We start from the raw sequence: 26,631 nt of genomic DNA, 5'->3' as shown, positions 1-26,631 counted from the left end.
TCTCTGACGATAGAAAACACAATGTGAGCTATAGTTGATAGTACAAACTCCTCTAATTTGGGTCCCAAAGTAGCTATTTCACATGTATCGATGAAACTAAAAGTCAAATATGTAAACTATGTTTCAAAACAATTCCAAGTTCTTTCAGTAAGAAGAAGTATACCAATATGCTAGAACGACTCCAGGAAATTGATCAATTAATAGGACACTTTTGTGGCCCACTATTGAACTAGTGCTAATTGACATCACATAATAATCTTGTTGGAACATCTTTTCAATTTTGATAAACAAACTTGGTAATTTACATTCCATGCTAGGGCATCAGGGCCAAGCATTTGTGTCCTTCAATGGCTCACTCCTGGAGGCATTTGAGGTGTAGTGGGGAGTGAGACAAGGAGTTCCTCTCAGCCCTCTCTTTGCCATTCCCACTCACCCCTTGTTTTGTCTGATGGAGCAGATGGCACTTCAAGGCACTCTGGAAGGTATTCAATACACAGGAAAGCAACTCATTGGGCAAGGTTACACAGATGATCCCCTCATGTCATTAAAATCCGAACAAAGACAAGTCAATATGGCTATGGAACTATTGGAAGTCTGTAGTTCTGCTGCAGGGTTCTCAATAAATATAAACAAATCATCTCTTGTTAGCCTAACTGAAGGAGACTTGGATTCCCTCTCTGGCCTGGCAAGCTGAACGAAAACAAGTTGATATGGCTGTGGAACTACTGGAAGTCTATAATTTTACTGCAAGGTTCTCAGTAAATATAAGCAAATCATATCTTATTAGCCGGACTAAAGATGACTTGTATTCCCTTCTCTGGCCTGGTAAGAGAGTGGACAGAGGTAGTATTTTCAGATATCTCGGATTTCCAAAAGGAGTAGATGTTGAAAAAAGGCGAGGACAAAATAGGTCATGAAAAAGACTAAGAAGAAAGTCAACAGTTGGAAAGAAACTTGCTGGCCACTTAATGTCAACTCAAGGTGCTGATAGTGCTAATTTTCCCTACGCTTTCCTTTTACCTTCCACTGATTTCTTGGGACCAGGCTAACCAAAGGGAGTGGGACTCCTTAATCAGTCAATTCATTCGGGGGAAGAGGGCTTCAAACAGGTACTTGGCTCCGGTCTCCATGTAGATGGTCAAAGCTTCTACAAGTCAAGGTGGAATACAATTATTGGATCCAAAGCTCACTGCTTGGGCCCTACGAGCTAAGCTACTTGCCAAATGTTGGTAATAGTCTACCCCCTAGAGTGAGTTGCTGATGGAGATGCTGATGAGGAGCAATTAGGAGTTCTGCAAGAAATGGAGAATTGCAAGGAATGACCTCTTAATGTCACAGGTAATATGTCATGTAAAAGCTCCGAGGTTCGCTGTAGATCTTTTAGCCTCTTGGAGGAACATCTTAGACAAAGCTAAGTGGAGTAGCTCGGGCGCGAGGCTCAATGCTCAGGGAAATGTCTTTGGGCTATGGTCCTCTAGTCCACCTCTGGCCCTGCAATTCAGCAGGCACGGAATTCACTTCGCAAAACTCAGGCTTGCTTCATTGGATGCCTGGCTTGATGAAGAGCCGTGAAAATTTTGGGATCAAATCAGAAAGGAATTGAATCTCCCAAATCATATCAAGCCTGGATGGTTATTCATCACCAGTAAGCTATGCAGTAAGCCCCCAATCGGTAGTCACAGAAGCAAGTCCCCCCTAGTTTGTGGATTGGGCAAGGTAAAATCGATGAGATGCTTAATACAAGGAAGATCAGGAAACTTCTGTCTAATCAAGACTCCGGCCAGCTCTATAGATGGATGAAGTGAGAAATTGACTCCCCACAAGGCCATAGCTCACTGTTTAAAGCACAGCTGAATCTTAAAGTACCCCTGCAAGACCAAGTTTTTCTCTGGAGAGTCATGTCCAGGGCGGTCTTAACGGGCTAGAAGCTTAAGAAAAGAGGAATCACTAACGGGTTATGCAGTTGTGGCTTGGAAGTTTCATTGGAACACCTGTTCTAGAATGGGTGTCTGGCAAAAGATCTCTGGCTGTGGGTCATCAATCAGTGGAAAATCGGAGGAGACAACAGCAGGAAGAAGTTTAGCTATATCTTTGGTTTTTCAGAGGGTCCAAGTAGCTTAGAGGAGATCACTTTTCACTCGGTAAGAGTTGTAACCCTTAAAGCTATCTGGCATGCTATAGAGTAGAAGTACTTTTAACCAGTGCCAAAATAGTGCTGACTTGGCATAAAATTTTATCCCAAGTGAGATGGTTTTGGCAAGTTGCAGGTAAATTGGGCAAAGTCAAGGAAAAACAGCTTGCTCGCATCCTTAGAATGCCAGGCAGCTAGCTTTTTTATCTGATCTCATTTTTTTATTAATATATATTTTCACGTCTAAAACCATCTTAATGTTATGTCCAAGGCTTTTGACAAAAGTTTCTGATACATACAAGTGTCAGCAGATATGCCCAACTTGACACTATCGAAACAATCTGTACACATCTCAAAATCAATATCCCACCAATCTTTTCTGCCATAACGCACACCCCTTCAGTACATGATTTTGATCTGCCATCTCCTGATGACCTCTAAAAGGCTAAAATGCTATCTATTCTCTCTGAGAGGTGTTATGCTGGAAGATTGGAAGATCCCAGAAGACTGTCCAGAGAGCAGACAAACAAATGAACACTGGAAGGCATAACTTTGTGATTGTGGTTTGTAATCATTAGAATTCTGCAGAGCCTGGTGTTCGTGGAAAGGGTATAGCATCACGTATGTTCTCTATTCCAGTAGCAAACTGTACAAGTCTCTCGAACCCTAAACCAAAACCAGCATGTGGAACTGCAGATAAAAATTTCGTATGTTAACAAGAAGTTATGAAGTACACCACATATAATTTAAAATTGAAAAAAAGCAAGGAGTGTTTGCAAGGACACAAAGTCTTGCCTGTCCCATATCGCCTCAAATCAAGATACCACCAGTAGTTATGCTTTTCTAACCCAAGCTCCTCGATGCGTTTCTCCAGGACCCCCAGTCGTTCTTCACGTTGGCTTCCCCCTATCAATTCACCAATCTGCATTTGCACCAGCAATGGATATAAGTACTACTACTGACCAACATGCACAAATGCAAAAGAATGATATTAACATACCCTTGGAACAAGCACATCCATAGCTGCAACCGTCTTTCCATCATCATTTTGCCTCATGTAGAAGGCCTTGATGTCCTGAGAAGAGAACATTATATCAAGTCGCAAATGGTTAGTGGTCCAACTCTACAGGATGGTCTTTATATCGCTCTTTTAGACAAGGAAAATCATAACCTGAAGATCCAAACTGCTCAATTCTTATAAGCAGATTTCAATTTTAGGTGCACCTTACCTTTGGATAATCAGTGACAATCACGGGTGTCCCTTTGAAAACTGTTTCAGTGATGTATCGTTCATGTTCACTCTGTAAATCACAACCCCATTTGACCTACATCCAGACAAAGTCATCAGATTTTTCACAGATCAACCATGGTTTACGGTGAAAGGGAGCTCTACGTCAGACGTGTGTAGCAAGGCACAGTTGCCTCAACTTATAACAAAAAAGGTAGCTGTGCAAATAGGTAGATAAATAGGTCAGATATGGGATTTTAGTTTCGGAGAGTATGCTACAAAACAAAGATGAGATGAGTTAATTTCCCAGTGACCTGGAATGGTCATCCACTTCAAGGAATATACTTCCAATTTAAATTAGTTTGTATGATGGATAATCTATCTGTGTGATAGCTATCCTGCCATTTTATTTCGTCAGTCTGTCATCTCTTGGTTGTGAGCTTCGTCATCTAACAGAGACATTGGAGCTCTGACTATCATTTCCACTCAGTTTTGTGTGCATTTCTTTCTCACTTGGTGTCAGATGTGTTCACACTGCACAGGCAGCCACTTTTTCCTTGCCCTGGCAGTGATTCTACAGCACCCTGATGATTGCGATCCGTCCAAGAGTTCCATGTTAGCATTATCGCCTCCAGTTTGGGCTGATTGGCCAGCTTTGGCTGGCCAACTGCATTTATGGAATTTTCCTGCAGCTGATCGGCCAGTTGGAGAGGTTTTTGGCTATATACAACCAGGCCACTAGTTGGGGCAAATCATTCTTTTCTATCTTCTGCAGATTGCACACTCTGTCTTCGTCTCTAGTGCTGCCATCACCTTCAGCCTGATCCAGTGCCCTCACCGACGCTTTGCAGACAAAGCATAAGGAAGAAATATAGCCTCTTAACATGACATGGGCTTGTAACTTACTGAATGGGCTGCATGCAGGGACTGATTAGACCATCATTGTATTCAGCTTTCTTTCCAGATTCAAGGCAGATTTCTCTTCCATTCTTGTTGTCTTTTTCTTCTCCTTTTCTCTCTTTGTTCGTCTTCCTCTTCCATTGTGCGCTCTCACATGGTTTGATCACCTAAGTGAAGACACGAAGGTCTCCTTCAGAAAAGACCACCTATTCTTGAAAACATAAATTTTCAGCCTGCTGTCTACTGCTGAAAACACAGATTTTCTGCATTCTACAGGTGCTTTCAACAAAGGTGAAACATCTACAACTGCTTTCTTCAAGGTGTAGCTGATTGTTATCCTTGTTCATGCTCTTTTGCAGCAAAATGCAAAAGATTTAGGTTGTTTGCGAGTCTAGAGACATGGAATTCCACCGGTTCTAAGGTTTTGATGACTCAAATAAGGAGTCTACTCATGCTCCCCCTAATAGACAATGTGATCATCACAAAGATCGAAGGTCACAATCTTGTTCAACACAAGAACCATCACCTAACAGGTCACAAAGATCAAAACAGGCCTCTCTCTCTCTTCCCTCTCTTCATGTCTCCCATAGGGCCCGTCCTTTTGGCCCTTGGATGCCTATGATGGCATCTTTTGTACAAGTGTCCATTCTTCCTTCTCTACCCAAAGAAGATCATTTGGATGGATCTACCCTTTGCAAAGTGGAGTTTCTTGATACCTTTGATCTTTGGGCCTTTGTTGCTACCCCTATTCCTCGGCCTATGGAGGATCCCACTATTTGTTCATCAATGGATCGTGCAACCCTTTGGGATAGGCTCAACTCTCCTTTCTATTTATGAGCCTTCAAGATTTTGTCCATGTTCATGTGCGTAGGTTAAAGACAACAGCAAAAGTGTGGACAAAGCTCTCTTCTCTATACCACCAGAAAACTTTTGCCCACTGTATCACCTTGGAGAAGAAGCTTCGCATGTTCTCAATCAATGACTTTCCTTACCACATCAACAAAATTGAGGATACAACTCTTCAAAATAACAAAAATCCTATTTTAGATGTGCCACGTGTAACCTTTCAAGAGAGACAAACTTCTAAACCTTCTACTCTAAAAATCTCTAAAATGGTTAAGAATTTGAGAAAGCCGTTGAAGACAAAATTGTTCTTGCGAAATTCTAGAGCCTTTGACAAGAACAAATTTCCCATTTGAGTAACTTCCAAAAAGAGTAATCTCCTATATTTTAGGAGCCGCCAAATTTAGATTCTGGAGAGCTTTATTGTATAGGTTCACCAATTCATGGTTTCTTTGATCATCAACATCTAGCTCCACTTTCTAAAACCACTCATTATATAGGCTTCTAGTCAATGTGACTATCCGAGTGTAAAAGTCTTAGTCATCTGAGCTTTCTAATCAATCTAACCGTCTAACTAAACTTTTAATTTCTCTTGGGCATCTCGACAATGACGATCCAAGTTAAATTATAGGGTGTTATGGCCATTGGCCACCCTTACATAGAAAGATAAACATTTTGAAACGCTCAAATAACGCAAATCGCCTTTCACAGTGTATGAGTATCAAATTAGTTTGAATCATTAAGCCAATATGTCTTCGTAACAATTGATATACAAAAGGTTGGTTGCATCAAAGAATGGCGTGGTGGAGAGAGTCAATCAAAGCATACTTAAGATGGCTTGATCGATGTTGGAGCATCGAAGTCTACCTTGCTCTCTTTGGAATGAGGCGGTTGCTACAACACAACAAGTCTCCGACTTCAACATTGCATGGCATGACTCCTTACAAGGCTTTATTTGGAAAGAAGCCTTCTGTATCCAACTTTTGCATGTTTATGCCCATGTGAACAAGAAGAAATGAGACAACACACTTCACTCGAAGTCAAAGAAGCTCATCTTCGTGGGTTACAACACAACCATGAAGGGCTACAAGCTCTACAACCCAACGACACAAAAGGTGATGTAAGCAAGGATATAACCTTTGATGTGGCTGTGACCTCTAATGATCCAATTGATGGTGCTTCTTCCATATGTGGTCCTTCGTCATCAACTAGTCCCCCCCCACCATCAACTCCCATCCCTTCCTTCTAGGTTACCTATTGGCACCCCTTCTTCATCTTCGACGACTCCACCTCCATCCCCTCCTCCCCCCTCTGCTCTGCTTCCTGCTAGCAATCATGTTTGTCATGCCTTGTCATCTCCTACCTGTGAGCCTCACTCTGAGTCAAGCGAGGACTTTTGGAGCTATGAGAGGTCTATCATGTGCTTTGATGGGGGAGGCTACTCATTCTCAGGTGGCTATCTAGGTGCATTTCTTTTGTTTGTCAAGTTCCAATGTGTATTGCATGGGCAATTTCTGCATTTCCCAGGTTGCCCACACATGTCAAACATTTTCCTTACCAGTCGGATTTTTTTGTGGCATCTAGTAATTTTTTAGGCATTCATTGTACCACGACCAACATTAAATGTTGGTCCACCAGCATTTATGGCATTTCTAGATTTCAATCGGTCAGTTTAGGGGTTTTGTGGCTATTTATAGCCATTCCCCACTTGGCTGTCATTCATTCATCAAGTCATCTTCCTTCCTTTCTAGCAGGTGCACACTCCGACTTTGTCATCCCACCAACATCTCAGGTTCCTTGGATTATCATTGTGACTAGTCACTAAACTAACTTCCACATCACGTGTACCTCACATGTGCACATTTCATTAATGCACAAGCCAAAATTGCTAAGCACAATATTGAAATTTCACGTCCTCGTTGATAGATAATGGCAAGTGTAGAAAGGAAAAATCCTGCTTCCTATTTGGAAGAAGAACATTGAAAGAAAGTTTAGCTAGTCATAAAGGCATTGGAAATGATCATGTTTAGTTTTTCAACTTGTAGATTGTTTATTAGGTACTCAATAGGTTGTAGTCATAAAGGCCTATTGTAGTGTGGAGTTGTAGTGTTGCCATTGATAGTGATTTGCTTAACAAATTGTTTGTACCTAGTCCTAGTCAAGCTCCTCATAGTCAGATACCTTCATCTCAGTAGTCTACTGCTGATTTTAGTTGCAATGGGATAGACGATGTGGTGGCCATCTTACAAAGCTGAAGAATCAAGGTGGTTTGTGTATTTTGTGATATCATTGTGAGAGTGCATAGTGCGAGAAGAACACAAATACTGAGAGAAAAGGAGAAGAAAAAGACAACATGATGTCAAGCCCTAGGAGTTTGCTTCAGGCCATAGAGGACCTTCTACAATCTGTAGACATGATCCTCCTTCCCATGCACAAGAAAACGAAGCGACTGTGAAACATAAATGTCCTCCTCAAGTATGCCATTCAAGAAGGTAGATTTTATGTCCATTTGAAAGACAGGACAACGTGATGGGCTACAAGAGCCAAAATAGCTTGAATAGTAGACATACACACTATAGGTGTGAAAGTCTGTGAATAATCCAAACTTGCATGCTATGCAAAGACCTTAGGAACAAGCCTAGCTTTATGCTTACCCAACAAGCCATCAACCAATTACTTGGTTTTAAATACCCACTTTATACCAAGCACCTTGTCAAAGGCAAAAGTTGTAATAAGTTATACTCGATAGATACTAGGTGGCATTTGGTGTCTGTTTCTAGCCTAGGGCATTTATTCAACCAATAAGCGTCAGTGGTAACATTAGGAACTAGGCATACATTAGTTCATTAATGTTAGTTCAAGGGACAATTAATGCACAAGACCACTTAGGAGTCAAAATGGCCTAGCCAATTTAATTGTGGATGGGCACATTAAATTTTCTCAGCAAAGACAAAGGGTGAAATTAATTTTCAGAATTATTAAATATTTTGGGTAGCAACAAAGGCTGAAAATTAATTAAATGGGTTGAAAAATCTCATTAGCAAGCTGGCGCTTGGCAAAACTTTCCCATACAAGGGAGGGAAAAGTTGTTGGGGGCTGGCTGAGGATCCTTCCAGCCATTTTAGGCATTGTGGAGGCTGAGAGACACTAGAAAGAGGTTGTAGACAGTAGGTATCAGCTGAGACGAGCCATTTCCAGCTACCAAGAGGTCCATCAGCAGGTGATGACTCCATTAAAAGGCCATCGAGCTAGATGACTAATGTTCTAGTCTTTGGGTTGCTGATGACAAGTTCTTGGAGGCGTGGAGCAGCTAGCGACAACATTTTTTCTGTCAAAAATCAGGCTACAGCTGATTCTGACACTTTCTCACAACAAAAATCAAAAATTTCTCTCCTCTCTTTCTCTCTTCTCTACAAGAACTTATTCAGCAACTCCAGTCATTTCCATGCCCTACAAAAGAGCATTTATTTTATTGCTACTGTAAACCCTAATTCACAACAAAAATTAGGGTTTAACAACCACCTTGGATCCCATGCTAGGAAATTGAAGGCTTAGTACTTGAAATCAACAACTGGAATTCGAGGAATTGCCATGGATTTCAAGAAGCCAGCTATCCCACTTGGATTTGGGATTCATTTTGACTAGTCAAGGGTCAATTAGGGGGCCAAATGTTGAGAAACCCTTCACCCGCACTTTGAGTTTTTGCGTTTCTGTGTTTTGCGTTTAGGGTTTGCAGCCCCAAAAAGGAGCGCCATCCTAGACTAACTGTACCTATTTATAGGCCACTCTCTCATTCATTCCTCACGGCTGATTCATTCAGTCCATCACCTCTTCTCTCCAGCCTCTCCACTACCCTCACACCCCTTCGGGAGGACATTGCGGTTCGTGGTTCGTGGCTGTCTTCATCATCTTCCCTGTGCTACGGCATCCTTGGTCCCTTATATCACATTCACTCCATGATTCGGAACTTCATCATTCCATTCATCAGAGTTTCTTCTCTCTTCTCTTCTCTTCTCCATGTTTGCCGAGTTCACTCCGTGTTCCTCCCCGCCAACCCTATTGTCTCGCTGGTACGTCATCTTTTGACATGGTATCAAAGCTGGATCTGCTCACCTAGCAGCGAAGATCCTCCACTCCAATGAAGGCAAAGATCGGTGGCGGGTTCGGCATCCACTTCTCTTCTTCTTCCACTGCATCAACATCTCGTTTTTGCAGATTTCAGGTGTCTCAGCTTGCTGCCCACACCCCATTCGCGGAGAACATCTCAGCCGAAGCTGTCCATTGCTGTCTCCATCAGTTGGCGCCTGATTTCCAACCCTCTTCATGCAGTTTGGAGCTGATTTCAATCAGGCGACTGCTGTTCCTGTACAGACCTGTTGCCATACAGCCAGCCACGTCATCAAAGTCCTGCTACCTACATTTTCAGTATTTCTCTCTCCTGCAGGCTGTCATGCCTGCGTTTTTAGTCTTTCTCTTTCCTACAGGCTATCTTGCCTGCGTTTTTAGTCTTTCTCTCACCTACTGCCTGCGTTTTTAGTCTTTCTCTCCTACAGGCTGTCTTGCCTGCGTTTTTAGTCTTTCTCTCTCCTCACCTGCGTTTTTCTACTGGTTGCAATCTCTTACTACCGGTTACATCCTCCTCCTACTGGCAGCTCACTTCCAACCCTTCCACTACCCTCCCATCCCTTGAGGCGGACATTGCGGTTCGTGCTTCACACTGCCCTCACACCCCTTGAGGCAAACATTGCAGTTCGTGGTTCATGGTGGCTAACCTCTTCCTTCTTCAGCAAGGCACACTGGTATCCATGGCTTCTTTACCAACAAATGTCCAGAGTATTGGGTTCTTCTACTGTGGCATCACCGAACACACCACCGATGCTTGCCGACTTCGACCTTTGCTCCCCACCCCCTCGAAGTATATGCGTCTTCCACCAGGCACTCCTTGTGTCACCTCTCCTTTCTGGGCCACAAAGATCATTCTACACCGGCTATCAGAGTACTATGCTCAAGGCAATAAGATGCATCCAATGTGCACTAAGTCCTTTCCAGCACATGGAGGATCGATTAGTGCTACGACCTCCTGGAGATCATCACAATGCCAGCGGCAATCTTCTCCCACTTATTTTCAGGTACAGTGGCTTCCACCACCTACGGATCTACTGTCCGCTCCATCGAGAGACAGTGATTGTTTGAAACCGTCTCCTCGTCAGTTTGCTCCTTCAAGAGACAGTGGTTGTTCGACTCCTTACTCTTCTTTAGCTACCTAGTCCGCTCCACTGAGAGACAGCGACTGTTGCCCACCTCTTACTCATTCTGAGCCCCACCCTTCCCAAGGTTCGAGAGGCTACCTCTAGAAGCTCTTCGGCACCCCAGATACCTTCTTCAGCACGACCGGCGGTACTTCCTTCGCCATCAGACATTTCGGAGTTCGTGATCCATGAGTTTTTGGATTCCCTATCTACTTCAAAGGGGGATGTTATTTCTTTGCCCTCAAAGATGGCATCTACTTCTTCAACTTCAGCGGGGGCCCCTCCACCTCCCACCTCAGAGGGGTGTAAAGAAAATACCCTAACATAGGGGTTAGGGTTAGGGTAACTCAAAGACAATGAACACAGTTAATAAATGAAATGATATGACTACTAATAATACGACGCTCATGCATCAAATACACTATGCAGTGAATGAATACTGAACCTCGAACTCTTATATCTCAAGGATCAGGGCAAGGGTAATGAGCTGGAGAGTGTGTCGTACTCCGAACGGATCCCCAATCGCAACAAGGCAGCCTCCGGATGTCAGACACCAGCAAACGCAGCAGTGAGAAGCTAGATCTGATGCAAACAGCAATGAGGAGAGAGAAATACTAAAAACGCAGCCAGCAGGTGAGAGAAAGACTAAAAACGCAGGCAGGACAGCCTGCAAGAGAGAAAAACTGCAGCGACTGCAGCAAGAGAGAGAAATTGTCAGGGTGACAGTTGGGGCCTGCAAATGCAGCAGTTTGCTGACATGGCAGACTGTACGATAGCAGTACAGATGATCAGCCAATCAATCGCCAGACAGAAACAGCAGCAATCAGCGTGTGTAGGGCTGAAAACAGGCGCCAAACTGTAGGGAACAGTGATGGACAGCAAGGGCTGAGATGTTCTCCGCGAACGGGGTGTGGGCAGCAAGTTGATAACACCTAAAATCTGCAAAAACGAGATTGGGTAACAGTAGAGGGCTGGCTGCCAATTTATAGAAAATTAGGGTTCTAGATCCTCTCCCACTTAGCTCTCTCGATTCGCTCCCCATTTTAGGATTTTGGCTAAAATAAGTCTAAAATAAGCATGTTTTGGGGCTATTTAAGTGGTTAAGAGCAATTCTTAGCACGACACCCCGTCTCAGGCCCAAAATAGAGCGAGAAAAGAAAACCAATCTAATTTTTTATTTACCCCAAGGAGTCCCACCCCAAAGCAGCCAAGGCATCGGACAAAGGGTGCATGTCGGCTGCCTAGTGTCCTAGCAAGACTACAGAAGTGATGGTTATCTTACCAAGGGAGCCCAAGTGATCACCCCAAAGAGGCCAGGGCATCGGACCAAGGGTGCTCGGCGGCTACCCAAGGGCCTACCAAGTCTTACAAAGGCGGATGGAATCAATGGACCTTTTTTTTTTTTTAATGTTTTGAAAATACATAAGTAATATAGGGGCAGCGGCCAATTAAGTAACAGATAGAAAAAGATAAAGAGAGTTTTAAACCCAAGTCAAGCACAAAACTAGCAAGCCAATCCCTCGCACTGACTAGGATAAGTGCCTAAGAATGATAAAAGTGAGTGTATGTGCCAATAATGTGGTGAATGTGAAGAGGCAAAAAAAACGGTGGACTTAGCAAGACAAGCAAAACAAGCAAGCAACCAAGGATAGGGAAACTGCCTTTAGGAGAACTGCCATGTGTTATGCTACGAATATGGTGGATTCTAGAGTCAGCCACTCCAAAAGACCGAAAAGGAATAAATGCGCACAAATGCATGTTTACATGAACAAAATGCCAATGCATGGGATAATGCAAAGGGAGATGCAAGATGTCATTCTCATGCAATATGCTATGCAACGGTGCCACCGGGACAGTGCCCTCGCAAGGGAATTGTTCACTTGTCCAAGTGCCCTTTTACAATCAGATCATCCTGATAGTGCGGATGAAGTTACAAATGCCCATAATACAATACAAAAGAATAAGTAAATGTGATGTCTAAAAACTGTAAGCATCATCACTGTCATGATCAAGAGTATAAGATGTTCCCTCTCAAACTGGAAGGGAAAGCAAGAGGGAAGCATCCTCTCCCCGTCAAGCTAAAGAAGAAGGGAAGGGTGTACCCAAGCCGATCCTGGGTAGCAGATACAGAAGAACCGGCCAATTGACCGCTTTGGTCAAGATATCGGCAAAATTATCTGATGAAGGCACAAACTCTAGGCGAATAGTGCCTAGCGCAACCTGCTCTCTGAAAAAGTGGAAGTCGACTCCCATATGCCGTGTTCGTGGTGTGATGATCAGATTGCCCGCAAGGGCAATGGCACTCTGGTTGTCGCAGTAGACAACTGTGGAAGAGTCACATGGAAAATGAAGCGCCGCCAGTAAACTCCTCAGATAGATGGCCTCGGTGGTGCCATCGAAGAGAGCCCGGTACTCAGCCCCGGCCGTGGAAGACGCCACCGTCTCTTGCTTACGGCTGGACCAAGAAATGGGAGCCGTGCCCAAGGTAAAGAGGTAGCCGCCATGGGAACGCCGGGTGTTAGGATCTCCTGTCCAATCAGAATTAGTGTACCCCTGCAAATATAAATCAGAACCACATGTCAAGCCATAAGAAAAAGTACACCGTAAATAACGCAACACACGAAAACATGCAATCCAATGTGACATCCTAGGTGCTGTGAAATACTGACTGAGTATGCTAACTGAGTAAGCTAAATCTGGCTTGGTGTAAATTAACCAAAGAAGTTTTTCTACAATAGAACGATAGATGTGTGCATCGAAGGGCTGTCCTAGGGTATCCTTCGACAAGTGAACAGTAGGATCAAGAGGCGTGGCCACTGGCCGTGTCTGATCCAAAGTGGTAAGCTTACCTATCTTGTCATCAGACACGTGTGTGTGTGTGTATGCACGACACCCGAAGACTCTGAAATGGAAAATAACAGGCCGAGAGCCAAACAATGCCTCATACGGGGTCTTCTGAGAAAGAGCCGCAGTCGAGCACCGGTTCAGGATATACAACGAAGTGTTAACAACCTCAACCCAAAGGCGCTCAAGAAGCTCTATTGCGAACAGCATAGAGCGTGCCATTTCCATGACAGTGCGGTTCCTGCGCTCTACGACTCTATTCTGAGAGGGGGAGTTGGTAGAGGTGAGCTGGCGAGAAATGCCATGCCTTTGTAGAAACTCGGAAAACTCGTGGGAGATAAACTCATCACCGCTATCATTTCTCGTGCACCGGACACAACGTCCAGTCTGAGCCAGCAGCACCCAAGCAGAAAAATATATGAAAGCATCTGACTTATGCTTGAGGAAGTACACCCACATGTATCGAGAATGATCATCCACTATCAAAAAGAAATACAACGCACCGTTCAAAGCGGCAGTGGATGTCGGCCCACAAAGATCAACGTGAATCAATCTAAGAGGCTCCTCAGCTCTATGTGTAGACTGTTGAGGCAATGGGATACGGTGCTGCTTCCCGAGCTGACAAGCTTTACAAACATCTCGAGCTAGCTTCAGACGTGGGAGGCCCTCAACCGGCTCATGACGTGACAACTCATAAAGTGAGTCATAACAAAGATGCCCTAAGTGAAAATTCCAAAGACGCTCATTGTGTGTAGGCTCCCGAGATGTGGCTAAGGCCTAGAAGCTATGGAACACGGAGCCCTCGGCAGTAGGCTCGATGAGAAAGTGAGTCATGTCGTACAGGCCATTAGGCTATGCCTCACCTCGAGCAATCACTAAACCAGTCTGAGAGTCAAGGACCTCGACTGTGGTCGTTGTAAAGAAAACTGCTCGCCCCAACCGCCAAAGCTGCTGAACAGCTAACAAGCACACTCCAAGCTAAGGGACATGATATGCATTGTCCAATGAAGCTAGATCCGAACCCTTGTCACTGGCAAAACTGACGCAACCTTGAGCCTGAATCTTGACCAAGGAGTTGTTTTCTACACGGACCCGCCCGGCTGTTGGGGCTCGGGTATGGAAAATGTCCTCTATAGGAGTCATGTGATATGTACCTCCACTGTCTACAATCCAAACTGGAGCTGAAGTGCTTGGCTGTGATGAGTGGGCCTCTGCAATAACCTCGTCAGGAGGCAACTCACAAATGTGAATGAGACTCGCATCGGATATCTATACGGAGGCGATGTGGGCCTCTGCGGACCAGTCAAACAAGCCCTCTGGAGTTGAGAACATTGTCGACTAAGATGGCTATGCGGTGACAATGTGAGTCTGACCTTCAAACTGCCCCTTGCCATCACCTTGCCTCCCCTGCTGAAGGTTGCCCGACTGAGGGGCAGGGCTCTGAGACTTAGGTTTTGGTATTGCGCCTCGTGCCTTTGATCGACACTCATCGTCAAAATGGCCAGTCTTTTGACAATGTTGACAATACCTATTCTTTTTAGGTACATTCAGCCACCCTGGTTTAAGTTGTGATTGGGAGTTTCCTTGAGAATCCCTGGATTGATTTAGCTTTTGAGTTTGATTTTGATTTTGAGTGGAGGTTTGGTTTGGTTTGTCCTTCCCTTGTTGCCCTTTCTGAGAATGAGCAAGAAGAGCCCTCTCTGAAGAGTAATTCATATAAAACTGATCGAACAACCGTGCGTAACGCAACAGCTGACACTCAAATTCATAGAATGTAGGCATGCTAGGCTTTTAAACTATTCATTCCACAAAATTGAAGTATTTTTTTGGGAGTTTATTTAGGAACAATGTGACCTGATCGTCAGAGGACTTGGAAGTCCTCGTAGTGGAGAATTCAACGAGGAGACGCCGACACTCAACCAACTTGACTTTCAAGTCATCCCGGTCAGTGATTTTGAAACGCTAAAGCTCATGGTCAAGATTAACATAACGGGTCCTATCCCGAGCTGCATAGCGGTCAGTCAAGTGTGTCCATCGCTCTGACGCTAAGTCAAAATGTTGAAGCTAAGAATGAAACTCTGGCAATAAGCCCTGCATCAACTCGACAATAGCGGAGGCATTCCTAGCCTTCCATGAGTGGACACCTCGTATGGAACAAATACGGGATCGAGTTGGGGTTCCAATCCCTGCACAAGATCCCATAAGTTCTGTGAGTCAAGGACATGTCTCATCAAATTTGACCAAGTAGTAAAGTTTGACCCGCTAAAACGAGTCTTGTCATTAAATGCATTCTTGGCAGACAATGAGCTAGAACCATGAGGTGTCGAGTAGGTGGTGTAAGATGATGGTGGGAAAGATGATGGAGGTGGATGTGTCTGATAAGAGAAAGAGGGAGGGGAAAGAGATAGGTAGACAGAAGGAGGCTGTGAGTATCCAATGAGTGCCAATTGATACGGAGGCACTGAAATGTGAATGTTTCCATAAGGTGCCGGTGTAGGTGGAGACACTAGGACACCGTAGCCTTGTCCAAAGTTGGCTAGGACACTGCAAGATAACCAAAACGTCCACTAGGCAATGCCATGAATGCAAACTGTGGAGGCAACTGATCCACACTCGGGAGAGACTAAGTGGGATACCCAGGCTGCAATGATCCCGAAAGTGTGTATGAGATAGGTGAAACACCACTCGACTGAGGGAAGGATGAGGTCCTAAAGGATGTGTGTATATTTTTATAACCCCCTGGTGTGATGTGTGGTGCGACATGAGGTATCTGAAATGGAAATGTAAATGGTGTAAATGGAAGTGGTGAAGCAGCGAAAAAATGTGGTGGAATTGGTAGGTTTTGAAAGTGAGGTGTATAAGGTGCAAATTCTTTTTGTTCATTTTTATCATTTAATGACTGAAAATGAAACTATGAAGATAATAATGCACCATGTAATGAAGTGAAAGGAACACCAAATTCATTCTGATAATGTGAAGTGACGGAAAAGAAGGAAGGGCAGAAGAAGAGGTACCTGACTTTTTCTTATAATCCCCGCGACGTGTGTTAACATACAAGAATTGTCCTCAAGAGGACTTTTCCGTAGTCAACAGACTGTACTCTTTCTTCCGCATGATCTCTACTAGTATATTGCAAAACAGAAGAGGTAAAAGAAGAAGGCACAAAAGACGAATCAAAAGTATCTTGCACCAAAGAGGATGGAATAGTCTGAAAAAATGAAAAATACTTTGGATCTTGCTCTCCAAGAGGGGGGTCCATCCCTGATGGAGATCTCGATGGCCCTACAACATCATCAGACTTACGCGCAACATCTGAAGAGTGAAAATCATGCATACGTTCATTCAAAAGCTTTTCTTGAAGGGCAATCCTTCGGTAGAGCTCCTCAATCTTCTTTCGTCGATAGGCTATAATCAGTTTATATTCTTCAGAGGTCAGCTTGCCTATCTTTTCTTTCATGTACTCAGATGTGTCTTCCATTATGTCGGAACTTTGTGGAGCAAGCTAATCGCCCCACTCTTGCTCAATTCTCAGCATAGATTGTTCTAGAGATAGAATCGGTATCGATGTGTTCAAAGTCATTTGAACCTACTGTTGTTCTTGCTTCTTGTGAAGAGCTCTCAGATCAAAGGCCTAGGTTTCTCAAAGAGTACCAGGCTCTGATACCATGTAAAGAAAATACCCTAGCACAAAAGCATAAACAGAAACCGTACGACAAAGCACAGACTGATAAAAAGAACACAGTTAGGGTTAGGGTTAGAGTAACCCAGAGACAATGAACACACTGAATAAATGAAATGATATGACTACTAATAATATGATGCTCATGCAGCAAACACACTATGCAATGAATGAATACTGAACCTCGAACTCCTGTATCTCAAGGATCAGGGCAGGGGTAATGAGCTAGAGAGTGTGTCGTACTCCGAAGAGATCCCGAATCGCAGCAAGGCAGCCTCCAGATGTCGAACACCAGCAAAGGCAAAAGTGAGAAATTGGATCTAATGCAAACAACAATGAGAAGAGAGAAATACTAAAAATGCAAGCAGCAGGTGAGAGAAAGACTAAAAACGCAGGCAGGACAACTTGCAGGAGAGAGAAATACTAAAAATGCAAGCAACAGGTGAGAGAAAGACTAAAAACGCAGGCAGGACAGCCTGCAAGAGAGAAAAACTACAGCGACTGCAGCAGGAGAGAAAACTGTCAAGGCGATGGCTGGGGCCTGCAAACGCAGCAGTTTGCTGACGTGGCAAACTGTACAACAGCAGTACAGATGATCAACAGTCAGTCGCCAGACAGAAACAGCAGCAATCAGCATGTGGAGGGCTAGAAACAGGTATCAAATTATAGGGAACAGTGATGGACAGCAAGGGCTGAGATATCCTCCGCGAACGGGGTGAGGGCAGCAAGCTGATAACACCTAAAACCTGCAAAAACAAGATTGGGTAAGAGTAGAGGGCTGGTTACCAATTTATAGAAAATTAGGGTTCTAGATCCTCTCCCACTTGACTCTCTCGATCCACTCCCTATTTTAGGGTTTTGGCTAAAAATAAGCCTAAAATAAGCATGTTTTGGAGCTGTTTAAGTGGCTAAGAGCAATTCTTAGCACAATAGAACCTACTCCACATGAAGCTCTTCACCCATCCTCTGCTTTCTTGGGGTGGTTGTCTTCAACCAGTCATCTCTTCTACTGATACCCAGGATCTTCAGGTATCACCTAGATCGGGACCTTGGAGGTTCAGCCGCGACTTGGTGACGAGGCCTTCGTATTCCTTTCAGCATGGATGCACGGAGCTAGTGACTTCTCTCCCGAGGTTGAGTTTCGAGTTCTCCAATTCACTCTCTCTATTGTTCTTTACTGCAAGTTACCTTTCCGAAGAAAATCTTGGATCTTAGGAGTCCTCTACATCTTCTTGCCTCCGTCCCTTGGTCAGCATGGAGCCACCTCCCGAGATCGAGTATGGGCATGTCCTTACGGTTCTCGGTACCACACAAAGTCCGACATTTCTCCTATGCATTGCATGTTTTCATCATCTTTGTACTAGGGTGCTTGGGCAAGTGAACAATTTCCCCACGAGGAACACTGTCCAAGTGGCACTTGCTACATGAGCATTCTTCAGCATGTAGCATTGCATCTCCACCTCACTCTTCTCTTGTTACCCTTTTTGGACCTGAGAGGGGGTGTTGAGAAACCCTTCACCCGCAGTTTGCATTTTTGCGTTCCTCCGTTTTGTGTTTGGAGTTTGCAGCCCCAAAAAGGGGCACCATCCTAGACTAATTGTGTCTATTTATAGGCCACTCTCTCATTCATTCCTCACGGCTGATTCATTCAGTCCGTCACCTCTTCTCTCCAGCCTCTCCACTACCCTCACACCCCTTCAGGAGGACATTGCGATTCGTGGTTCGTGGCTGTCTTCATCATCTTCCTTGTGCTATGGCACCCTTGGTCCCTTGTATCACATTCACTCCATGATTCGGAACTTCGTCATTCCATTCATCAAAGTTTCTTCTCTCTTCTCTTCTCTTATTCATGTTTGCCGAGTTCACTCCGTGTTCCTCCCCAGAAACGCTACTGTCTCGCTAGTACGTCATCTTTTGACACCAAACTCCTGTTAGATCAAGGGACAAATCTGTCAAAGGTGGTGCAACAATAGAAGCATACACAAGTGCTGAAATAAACTGCTGAATACAAGACAAAAGAGAAAAAAAGAGAGAACATTACAAAGAAGAGAACTCAAAAGAATGCTTGGGAAATGGAATCCATATACCAAACACGAGAGAATCGTGTACAACAATGAGTCACTGGCTGCATGGACACTGGCACTAGCTCCTCTCTCCAACCGAATGTCCACCTAAAGAGCGATGATGACTGTGAGACTGAGGAGGAGGAGCCTAATAAATAGACCCAAAATAGGCAATAACCAGAAGCTGGTCGCCCAGCATTAAATGCTGGCCGATTGGCATAAAATGCCCAAAACTACATGAAATGACCACAAATAGCAATGCCTAAAAATGACTAAACAATGTGCCCAGCCCATCAATCATGCACAGACTTACACATGAGCTGACAATCTTGCTAACACCCTCTCTCAAATCATGGATGATCTGACCCAATACAATGATACAATGATAATGACTCATCACAATCCATAAAACATAGAACCAACAAAGTAGAGCAATGGGTGATCAAGCCACCACCAAGGTGCCTCGGAGAGAACCTGATATCAATGTCGAGCGTACCAACTCCTAAAAATAGAGAAGAACCATAGCTTGTCTCTATGTCTGTCATCAATGCCTCACAATAGCATACAAGACCATCCTATCAAAAATGCCTCTAAACATATGTGTCCATGGATTCCCCACCTTTGGCCAAACCGCCAAAGTGTCCCCTCATGTGAGTACAATGTTGAGCTAAAACATGCTTTACAACTGATTAGCATTTTTTGAACAGCCCTGAAACACAATTAATGAAAAGTGCAAATTTGATGCGCGATTGGAGTGAGTTTCAATAGTCCCCCAAAACCCTTTTTGGGGCACCCTTCGACATTTATAAATAGACAAGCTACTACGATGTAGATTTCAGCCATCAACCGCCTATCATCTACTGTCCAGCCATCACCGACTACAACCCATGACTATCCAACCCTAGGCTGTCTGTTTTCAACCATCGCACTATTGTTTGGAGGTCTCCATCTGTTGGATCATCATAGCACCTGATCAACCTGCGTTTTCAACATTTGGTGCCAAGCAACATGTTGTTGCCATCTCTTCCACCAAGCAACTATTGTAGTACCTGCGTTTTTGCTATCCAGCACGCCATTTACATCAACAAACACCTCTCCTGTTGTCACCTCAATACCCCGACACTCTGGTAATCAGTGTTAGGTATTTCCCGCACTCCGACACTCCAAGTGGTGGTCACAGCATTTGGGATCCGTCTTTGGTGGACATCACTCTCTGACATTGCATTGCTTTGCCCTTGGGCATTCTGTACACTCTTACATTCATTTACAGCATTTATTTACTTCAAAGTTTCTTCTCTCTGTGTTTGTCTCCATGTTTAAGTTTTGAGTTTTTGCATTTTGCATTTAGGGTTTAAGTTTCGATTGTCTTTGCATAAGTCTTTGTGTTTCAATCTTGATCATACATGCTATGTTTCCTCAGTGCAAACCCTAGCAGATCTTCAATGGTATCAAAGTCGGTGCTCTTCCAGAGAGTATACTGCGGTGATTATGGAGACTAGTCTTTGTGTGAGACTCACACGCGACTCGATTCTGCCTCATAATGTCTCAAGAACCTTCTTCTAGGGATCCTATGATGCCCTATCAGTGTTCTCCATCATTGGAGGCTCTAAGAAGACATTATGGTCTTGGGGAGGAGGTAGACACACCTTCATCTTTATCATCTTCTTCTTCTCGTTTTGGTCATCTTATAGATGAAGAGTTTGAGAAGTACTTACGCATCAGGTACAGTTCACTTTACACTCCAACAAGTACTACTACTCTATCTGGACCGATTGGTAAGATTGGCCATCTCTCTCATCTTGGAGGAACCATGATATTCGACACATCTGTTGATCCATCTTCTTTATCTCAGCCAAGCCTTATGTCAGGATTGTATAACCCTTTTGAGTCGTATGAGCCAAAACCCTCTCGTGTTTCTTCTTTTGTTGTGCAAGATCCGGATGATTTTCAGTATGTTAACTTTAATAGAGGAGGCTCTCAAAGCAGACACCCTTCATTAGGTATATATTTACCATTTGTTTCATTTAAGCAAGTAACCACACTTCTGAACTCCCTTCCATCCCACCACTATCTTCTCCACATTCTCATCTACTCATATCTTCGTTCCAAAATCTTGGATTACACTCTACTTCCACTCAAAGCACACTAGGGGTTGAGTCTTCCATCTCCGCTCCTAGCACTTTCTCTTTCTCCATCCCACCATCTATCTACCCTCCATTCACTCCACCTCTTGATGCATCGTTAGGAGGGATGCTACCCTTACATTGTACCTTCCACATATCCCCACTTTACCACATTCTTACACTTTGGGACGACTGTGATGGGAATCCCTCTCACTATCCTCGAACGCTCACAATCCCACCACACAACCTTTCAAATGTAGGGATATCCATCCTCTGCTTATGGACTGGCGTAACACATCCCTTGGGTTCCTCCAACGTATTGATTTCCATCCTCTGCTCCCCGTGTCCCTATCCCTCCACCTTGCTCTCCACAGGCGGTTACCATGCCCATACCCAATCTGCCATTGGCCACATTTGGATCCTCTATGTATACTTCTCATAGAAAAGCATCGGCTGTAGCAGCAGTCTCTATAAGCTGAGACATGCTAGATACGGTGGATTTAATGCAAAAATCCCTAATTCCTTTGGGCAGCCCACAAACATATTTTTCCACTTGCTCATGAAGGGGTACGGGGCGATAAGAAAGTAATAGGCAGCAATGCATCCCAAAACTTCCTATTGTATTGCTCCAAATTCTTACATTCCTTAGCATCTAGCTTATTCCAAGTTGTCATGATGTCCATCTCAAAGGTATTTGTCAACCAATTCGATGCAAACATTTGCTTGAATTGTATCCACGTTGACGGTGCTCTACCTTGCATCAAAAGAGCGGACCACCATTATAATGCATTCCCTTTCAAGAAAGTGGCTGCCTTTTGAATCTTTGAGGACTCCGTGAAGTTCCCTCTTGAATAGGTTGCATCAAATTGCTAAATGAAAGTCAAAGCTTTCAGCCTATCTTGTACACCGCGGAAGGACTCAAATGTCACTCCTTTTCCACCCTCATCATAGTCTTTTGCTGCCCCTTTGGGTGTCAAGTTGTCATACACTAGTTGCTGCAAAAAGGGTGCGTTTGCTAAATTTACATCAAAACCAATGCCAAATGGAGCATTTGCATGATCAACATTCATTCCTTGAGCCCCATAAGCATTCGGGGATGCAGATGCAATACCAAACATGCTACTTTGTTTCCCAGGTATCAAGCCAATGCTGTCATACATAGGGTTTTACATATTTCTAGCCATACTTGAATGCATTGGACCTTGCACTCCATGCATTGGTTGCCGATACCATAGGGATTTGTGCCATACATTCCCGTATGTGGACCTTGTCCAACCACAACATGAAAAATCGTGCTTCCACCAAAATATCCTGGCTACCCCATCATAGTATGCATGCCTGGTTGCCCAAAATCCATTGGATTGGTACTTTCATGATGGCCTTGCACTTGCATTTCTTGCCCCGTAGGTACCAACTGTTTTATTTCATTAGCATCTTTGGGAGCTTTAAATGAAGGGTTTGGCATTATCTTCGGTGCATCTTGCTGTCCCAAAGGTGTAGAAGACGTCTTCTTCTTCTTGCCTTTGTTGTCCTTCTTTGAAGCATTCAAAAATCGGGTAAATTGAGGATCCTTTGCCAATTCAGCAAAGAGATTTGCTGATGTCCTCATCCGATTCTTAAATTGGTTATCAAATTCCTCTTCACTTTGCTGGTTATCAGCCTCCTTATGTCCTGAGGGCCATGCATCTTACCCAACAGCAACATTTTCAACTTGCTGTCCATGGTCTAAGCCTTGTCCAAGGTCAGGCATTGCATTTCCTTCATTCCCATGTGAACATTTATATTGAAAGGCTTTCTCATTGCTTGAATCCATCTCACTATATAAAGACATATTGCTGTAATTTCTCAGCTGAGAGTAAAAATCAGCACTAGCACAAAGCTTTGGTTTGCAATTAGGTGCCTTGGGCCCACCAAATCAAAGGATTGAGTGGTATCCCGGCAATGGAACCATGTAACCAGCCTTCCTCCTCGGATAGGGTGGTAAATCCTTGATTACAACTTAATTACAGTAGCAAATAATTAATGCAAATCTGAAAATACAAATTTACCAACTGATCTTGGACAATGCATACCCGATTGGCCCCAAAATCGGTGCCCCTTTCGGTATTTCTTTAGCTTTATTGAAGAAAAAGTTGATTTACCATGGGATTTTCCGATCCCCTTCACAATCCAAACTCCCCTTGCTGTCCAAAGTGACCAGTAAGTCTTCAATCTATTTTGCCCCTTGATTCAGATACTTAAATTGGTCTATTTTGCCCCTTGATTCAGATACTTAAATTGGTCTTCACCCACTTCATGGGCGATGGAAATGCCCCAAATTCAATGGTTGGCTAGTCCTCCATGTGAATATAGCTGAAATTCATCTTTAGCCTTGTTGAATCTAAGTCTTGGAGCTTCCAATTTTTGGCACACTTCTCAAGGCTGTTGTTAAACCCTAATTTCTGCTATAAATTAGGGTTTACAGTTTCTCAGTCTCCAAGGGTCCAAATGCTGAGATCTTCGGAGCAAGGTTGTGAAATGGTTGGGAGATGAGAGAGAAAGCGTAGAGAGAGAAACTTGAGAGTTTTGTCGCAAAGAATGATTGAAAATCAGTCAAATGCAGCTGTTGCCTTGCCACAATAGCTTGTAGATGCAAAGAACTGAAGAAAATCAGTCATTTACTGCTGCTGCCCTGTCTCAGTAGCCCGTAGATGCAGTCACCTGCTGTTGATTGGTCTTCTCTTGCCCCTGACTGCCTCAAAAGGTCCTCCAATGGCTGCAAATCAGACCAGCAACATCTCCTCCCTCCCTCTTTTAGGCTGTAACACACTAAAAATGCATCTCTACAGCCTCTAAAGACGTTTTTCAGTCTTGCATGGGAATTTTTGACAAGTGGGAGCCTTTCCAAATGGTTTTTTCAGCATTATCCATAATTAAATATTAATTTTCAGTCTTTAAATACTAAAAATTAATCTAATAATTATTTTGGTGCCCAAAAGAATAATATGACAGACCAATAATTAAATTGGCTAGGCATTTTCCATTCCGGAGTGTCTTTGCGCCATCTTTGACCATCGGATTGGCGTTAGATACCATTAAACACCAAATCTCTAGTGTCACCAATGACACTTATGGCCAAATGAACGACCTAGGCCAACAACTAGCACCAAATACCACCAAGTACCTGTGCGGCATAACTTATAGCAACTTTTGTCTTTGGCATCCCGTGATTTTCTTGGGTCTTGGGCTCGTAAGTTTACTTTAACCCTAGTTGCATCTCATATGTGCAATATTTACTTAGTCATGTGATTAAAAATTAATCCACATGTTAAGTGAGGTTTCAAAAATACATGTCCTCATGACAGATATTTAGCTAGCTTGACTTTCAAATCATCCCCTTTCTTAATGGAAAGCTCCCGAAGCTCAAAATCGAGATTGATACATTGAATGCGATCTCGAGCTGCATAGCGGTCAATGAGATGACTCCAACGCTCAAAAGCAATGAGAAAATGTTGTAATTGAGAGTGGAACTTAGGAAGCAACCCATGCATTAACTCAACATTGGCTGTAGTGTTGTGGGCTCTCCATTGATGGATGTAATCAGGGTGAGCTAATCGAGGGTCCAACATAGGCTTGGTATCCATGACGAGGTCTCAAAGTCCTGGGGCAGATCTAAAAATCAGCCTAAAAAGAGGCCAAAGCAACAAAGAAAGGACTCGAAAACATTGCCACAACATAGGAAATTGATGGCTGCAAATAAATGTTTTATTTCTGAACAAGAGGGTCACATTGCAAGGGACCGTCCCAATAGGCAGCAAGCTGGAAAATCAAAAAATGTAGTGACCGAGAGGCACGAAGATCAAGACAATCTGTGTTCGTTACGCGCAGAGAGACAAAGAGAGTGAGAGAGAGCAAAGTAGAGAGTGTGCACGATTTTTGTGGGTACAATGATGAGTGTATCTCTTTAGGGTTTTTAGATAAATATATGTGTAAGTACAAGTGCAAGTGCTAAGGGTGTGTTCACACCCAAGCACATTAGAAGGCACAAGGGCCTTTATTTCCAACAACCTCCCACCCAAAGGCAATGTGCCTTAAGAGAGAAAAGAAACGGCTAAGTCTAGGTATGTACAAACCTTACATATATCTATCCAACTCCCATCATCTGTCGACAATGAGCAAACCGCTTTGCTGGAAGACCCTTCGTAAGGAGGTCTGCAAGATAATCATCTGTATGCACTTTGACAAGCTCAATGCTCTTGCTGTCAAGTACATCTCTAATGAAGTGATACTTCACCAGTATGTGCTTCGTCTTTGCATGAAATACGGGATTTCGTGCTAGCATGATAGCACTCTGACTATCACAATGGAGAACAAGTAACTTTGTGATGCCAAGCTCTCCCACCAGACGTGAAAGCCATAAAGCCTCCTAGCATGCCTCAGTGGCAGCCACATACTCTACAGTGATACTTTACATGTATGTGCTTCGTCTTTGCATGAAAGACGGGATTCTATGCTAGCATGATAGCACTCTGATTATCACAATGGAGAACAAGTAACTTTGTGATGCCAAGCTCTCCTACCAGACATGAAAGCCATAAAGCCTCCTAGCATGCCTCAGTGGCAGCCACATACTCTGCCTCTGTAGTAAACAATGCAACATACTTTTGTAGCCTGGATATCCAAGAGACCGCTCCTCCTGTGAAAGTAAACACATACCCAGAAGTGGACTTTCTGCAATCCGCATGACCAGCATAGTCTGCATCCGTAAGCCAACAACAGATGCCTTCTGCTTTCCAAAGCAGATGCACAACTTCTTTATGCCTTTGAGGTATCTCATAATACATTTCACTGCTTTCCAATGCTTTTTGCCAGGGTTTGCCATGTATCTGCTAACCACTCCCACTACAAAGGCAATGTCAGGACGTGTCGCAACCATAGCATACAGCTGAAGCATATGGTATCTTGGCCATTTCAGCCTTCTCATCATCAAATGTAGGGTTGTCTTCTCTGCACTGAGTTTCACATATAGAGGCAATGGAACCCCAATTGTTTTCCCTCCCTCCATATTGAAACGCTGCAAAACTTTGAAGATATACTCCTACTGAGATAGATAGAGCAATCATTTTGACCTATCTCTGAGTATTCACATACCAAGAATGTGATTTGCATCACCAAGATCCTTCATGTCAAAGCTGCCATGAAGACTTAGCTTCAGTCAGCAGACATCAATCTTGTTTGTGATCTTCTAGATTAGATCCTGATTGAATTAAGTATTGAAACAGATAAGATTGAGAAGCCCTATACCTCCCCTAAGGATAGGTGCTGAATCCCCATATCAAGAGGGGATGTGTTTTTACCGCCGCAGAAACATGGACCAGCTCCGATGGCGAGAGGTCTCCCAACAATGATTGTATTAAGTAGGAGGTGGAACGGTGCCAAGGGGACGCTGGCTAGTAAATCCTTTTTCGCACCTAGGAACTACTTAGTCCCTTGTATGGCCCAAGTTCTACTTGGGACACCTATGAACGCTAGCTATAGGTGGATTTGATCTTGGTGACATGCAAATGCACCGGATGAGACAGCATGTGACGT

The 26,631-nt window shown here is 43.8% G+C and overlaps 1 protein-coding gene across 2 annotated transcripts in view; it reads right to left on the bottom strand.

Annotated features, from left to right (window-relative positions):
• Nucleotides 1-2,282: 2,282 nt before the first annotated feature.
• Nucleotides 2,283-26,631, bottom strand: part of NS1 (Class II aminoacyl-tRNA and biotin synthetases superfamily protein) — a 37,929-nt gene continuing 13,580 nt past the window's right edge. For both annotated transcript variants that reach the window (XM_087676448.1, XM_087676449.1), the window contains exons 12-15: nt 3,361-3,456; nt 3,132-3,206; nt 2,927-3,053; nt 2,283-2,821 (exon numbers count right to left, since the gene is read on the bottom strand). In XM_087676448.1, the coding sequence (XP_087532574.1) occupies nt 2,706-2,821; nt 2,927-3,053; nt 3,132-3,206; nt 3,361-3,456 (414 nt within the window). In that variant the 3' untranslated portion in view covers nt 2,283-2,705. The remainder of the gene's footprint in view (nt 2,822-2,926; nt 3,054-3,131; nt 3,207-3,360; nt 3,457-26,631) is intronic.

The sequence above is a fragment of the Lygodium microphyllum genome, chromosome 4 (genome assembly GCF_053477565.2).
Source record: "Lygodium microphyllum isolate KBCC chromosome 4, Lygodium_microphyllum_v1.1.10, whole genome shotgun sequence".
Lineage (NCBI taxonomy): Eukaryota > Viridiplantae > Streptophyta > Polypodiopsida > Schizaeales > Lygodiaceae > Lygodium > Lygodium microphyllum.
The sequence above is the reverse complement of the archived record's forward strand: the minus strand, read 5'-3'. Positions and strand labels throughout refer to the sequence as shown.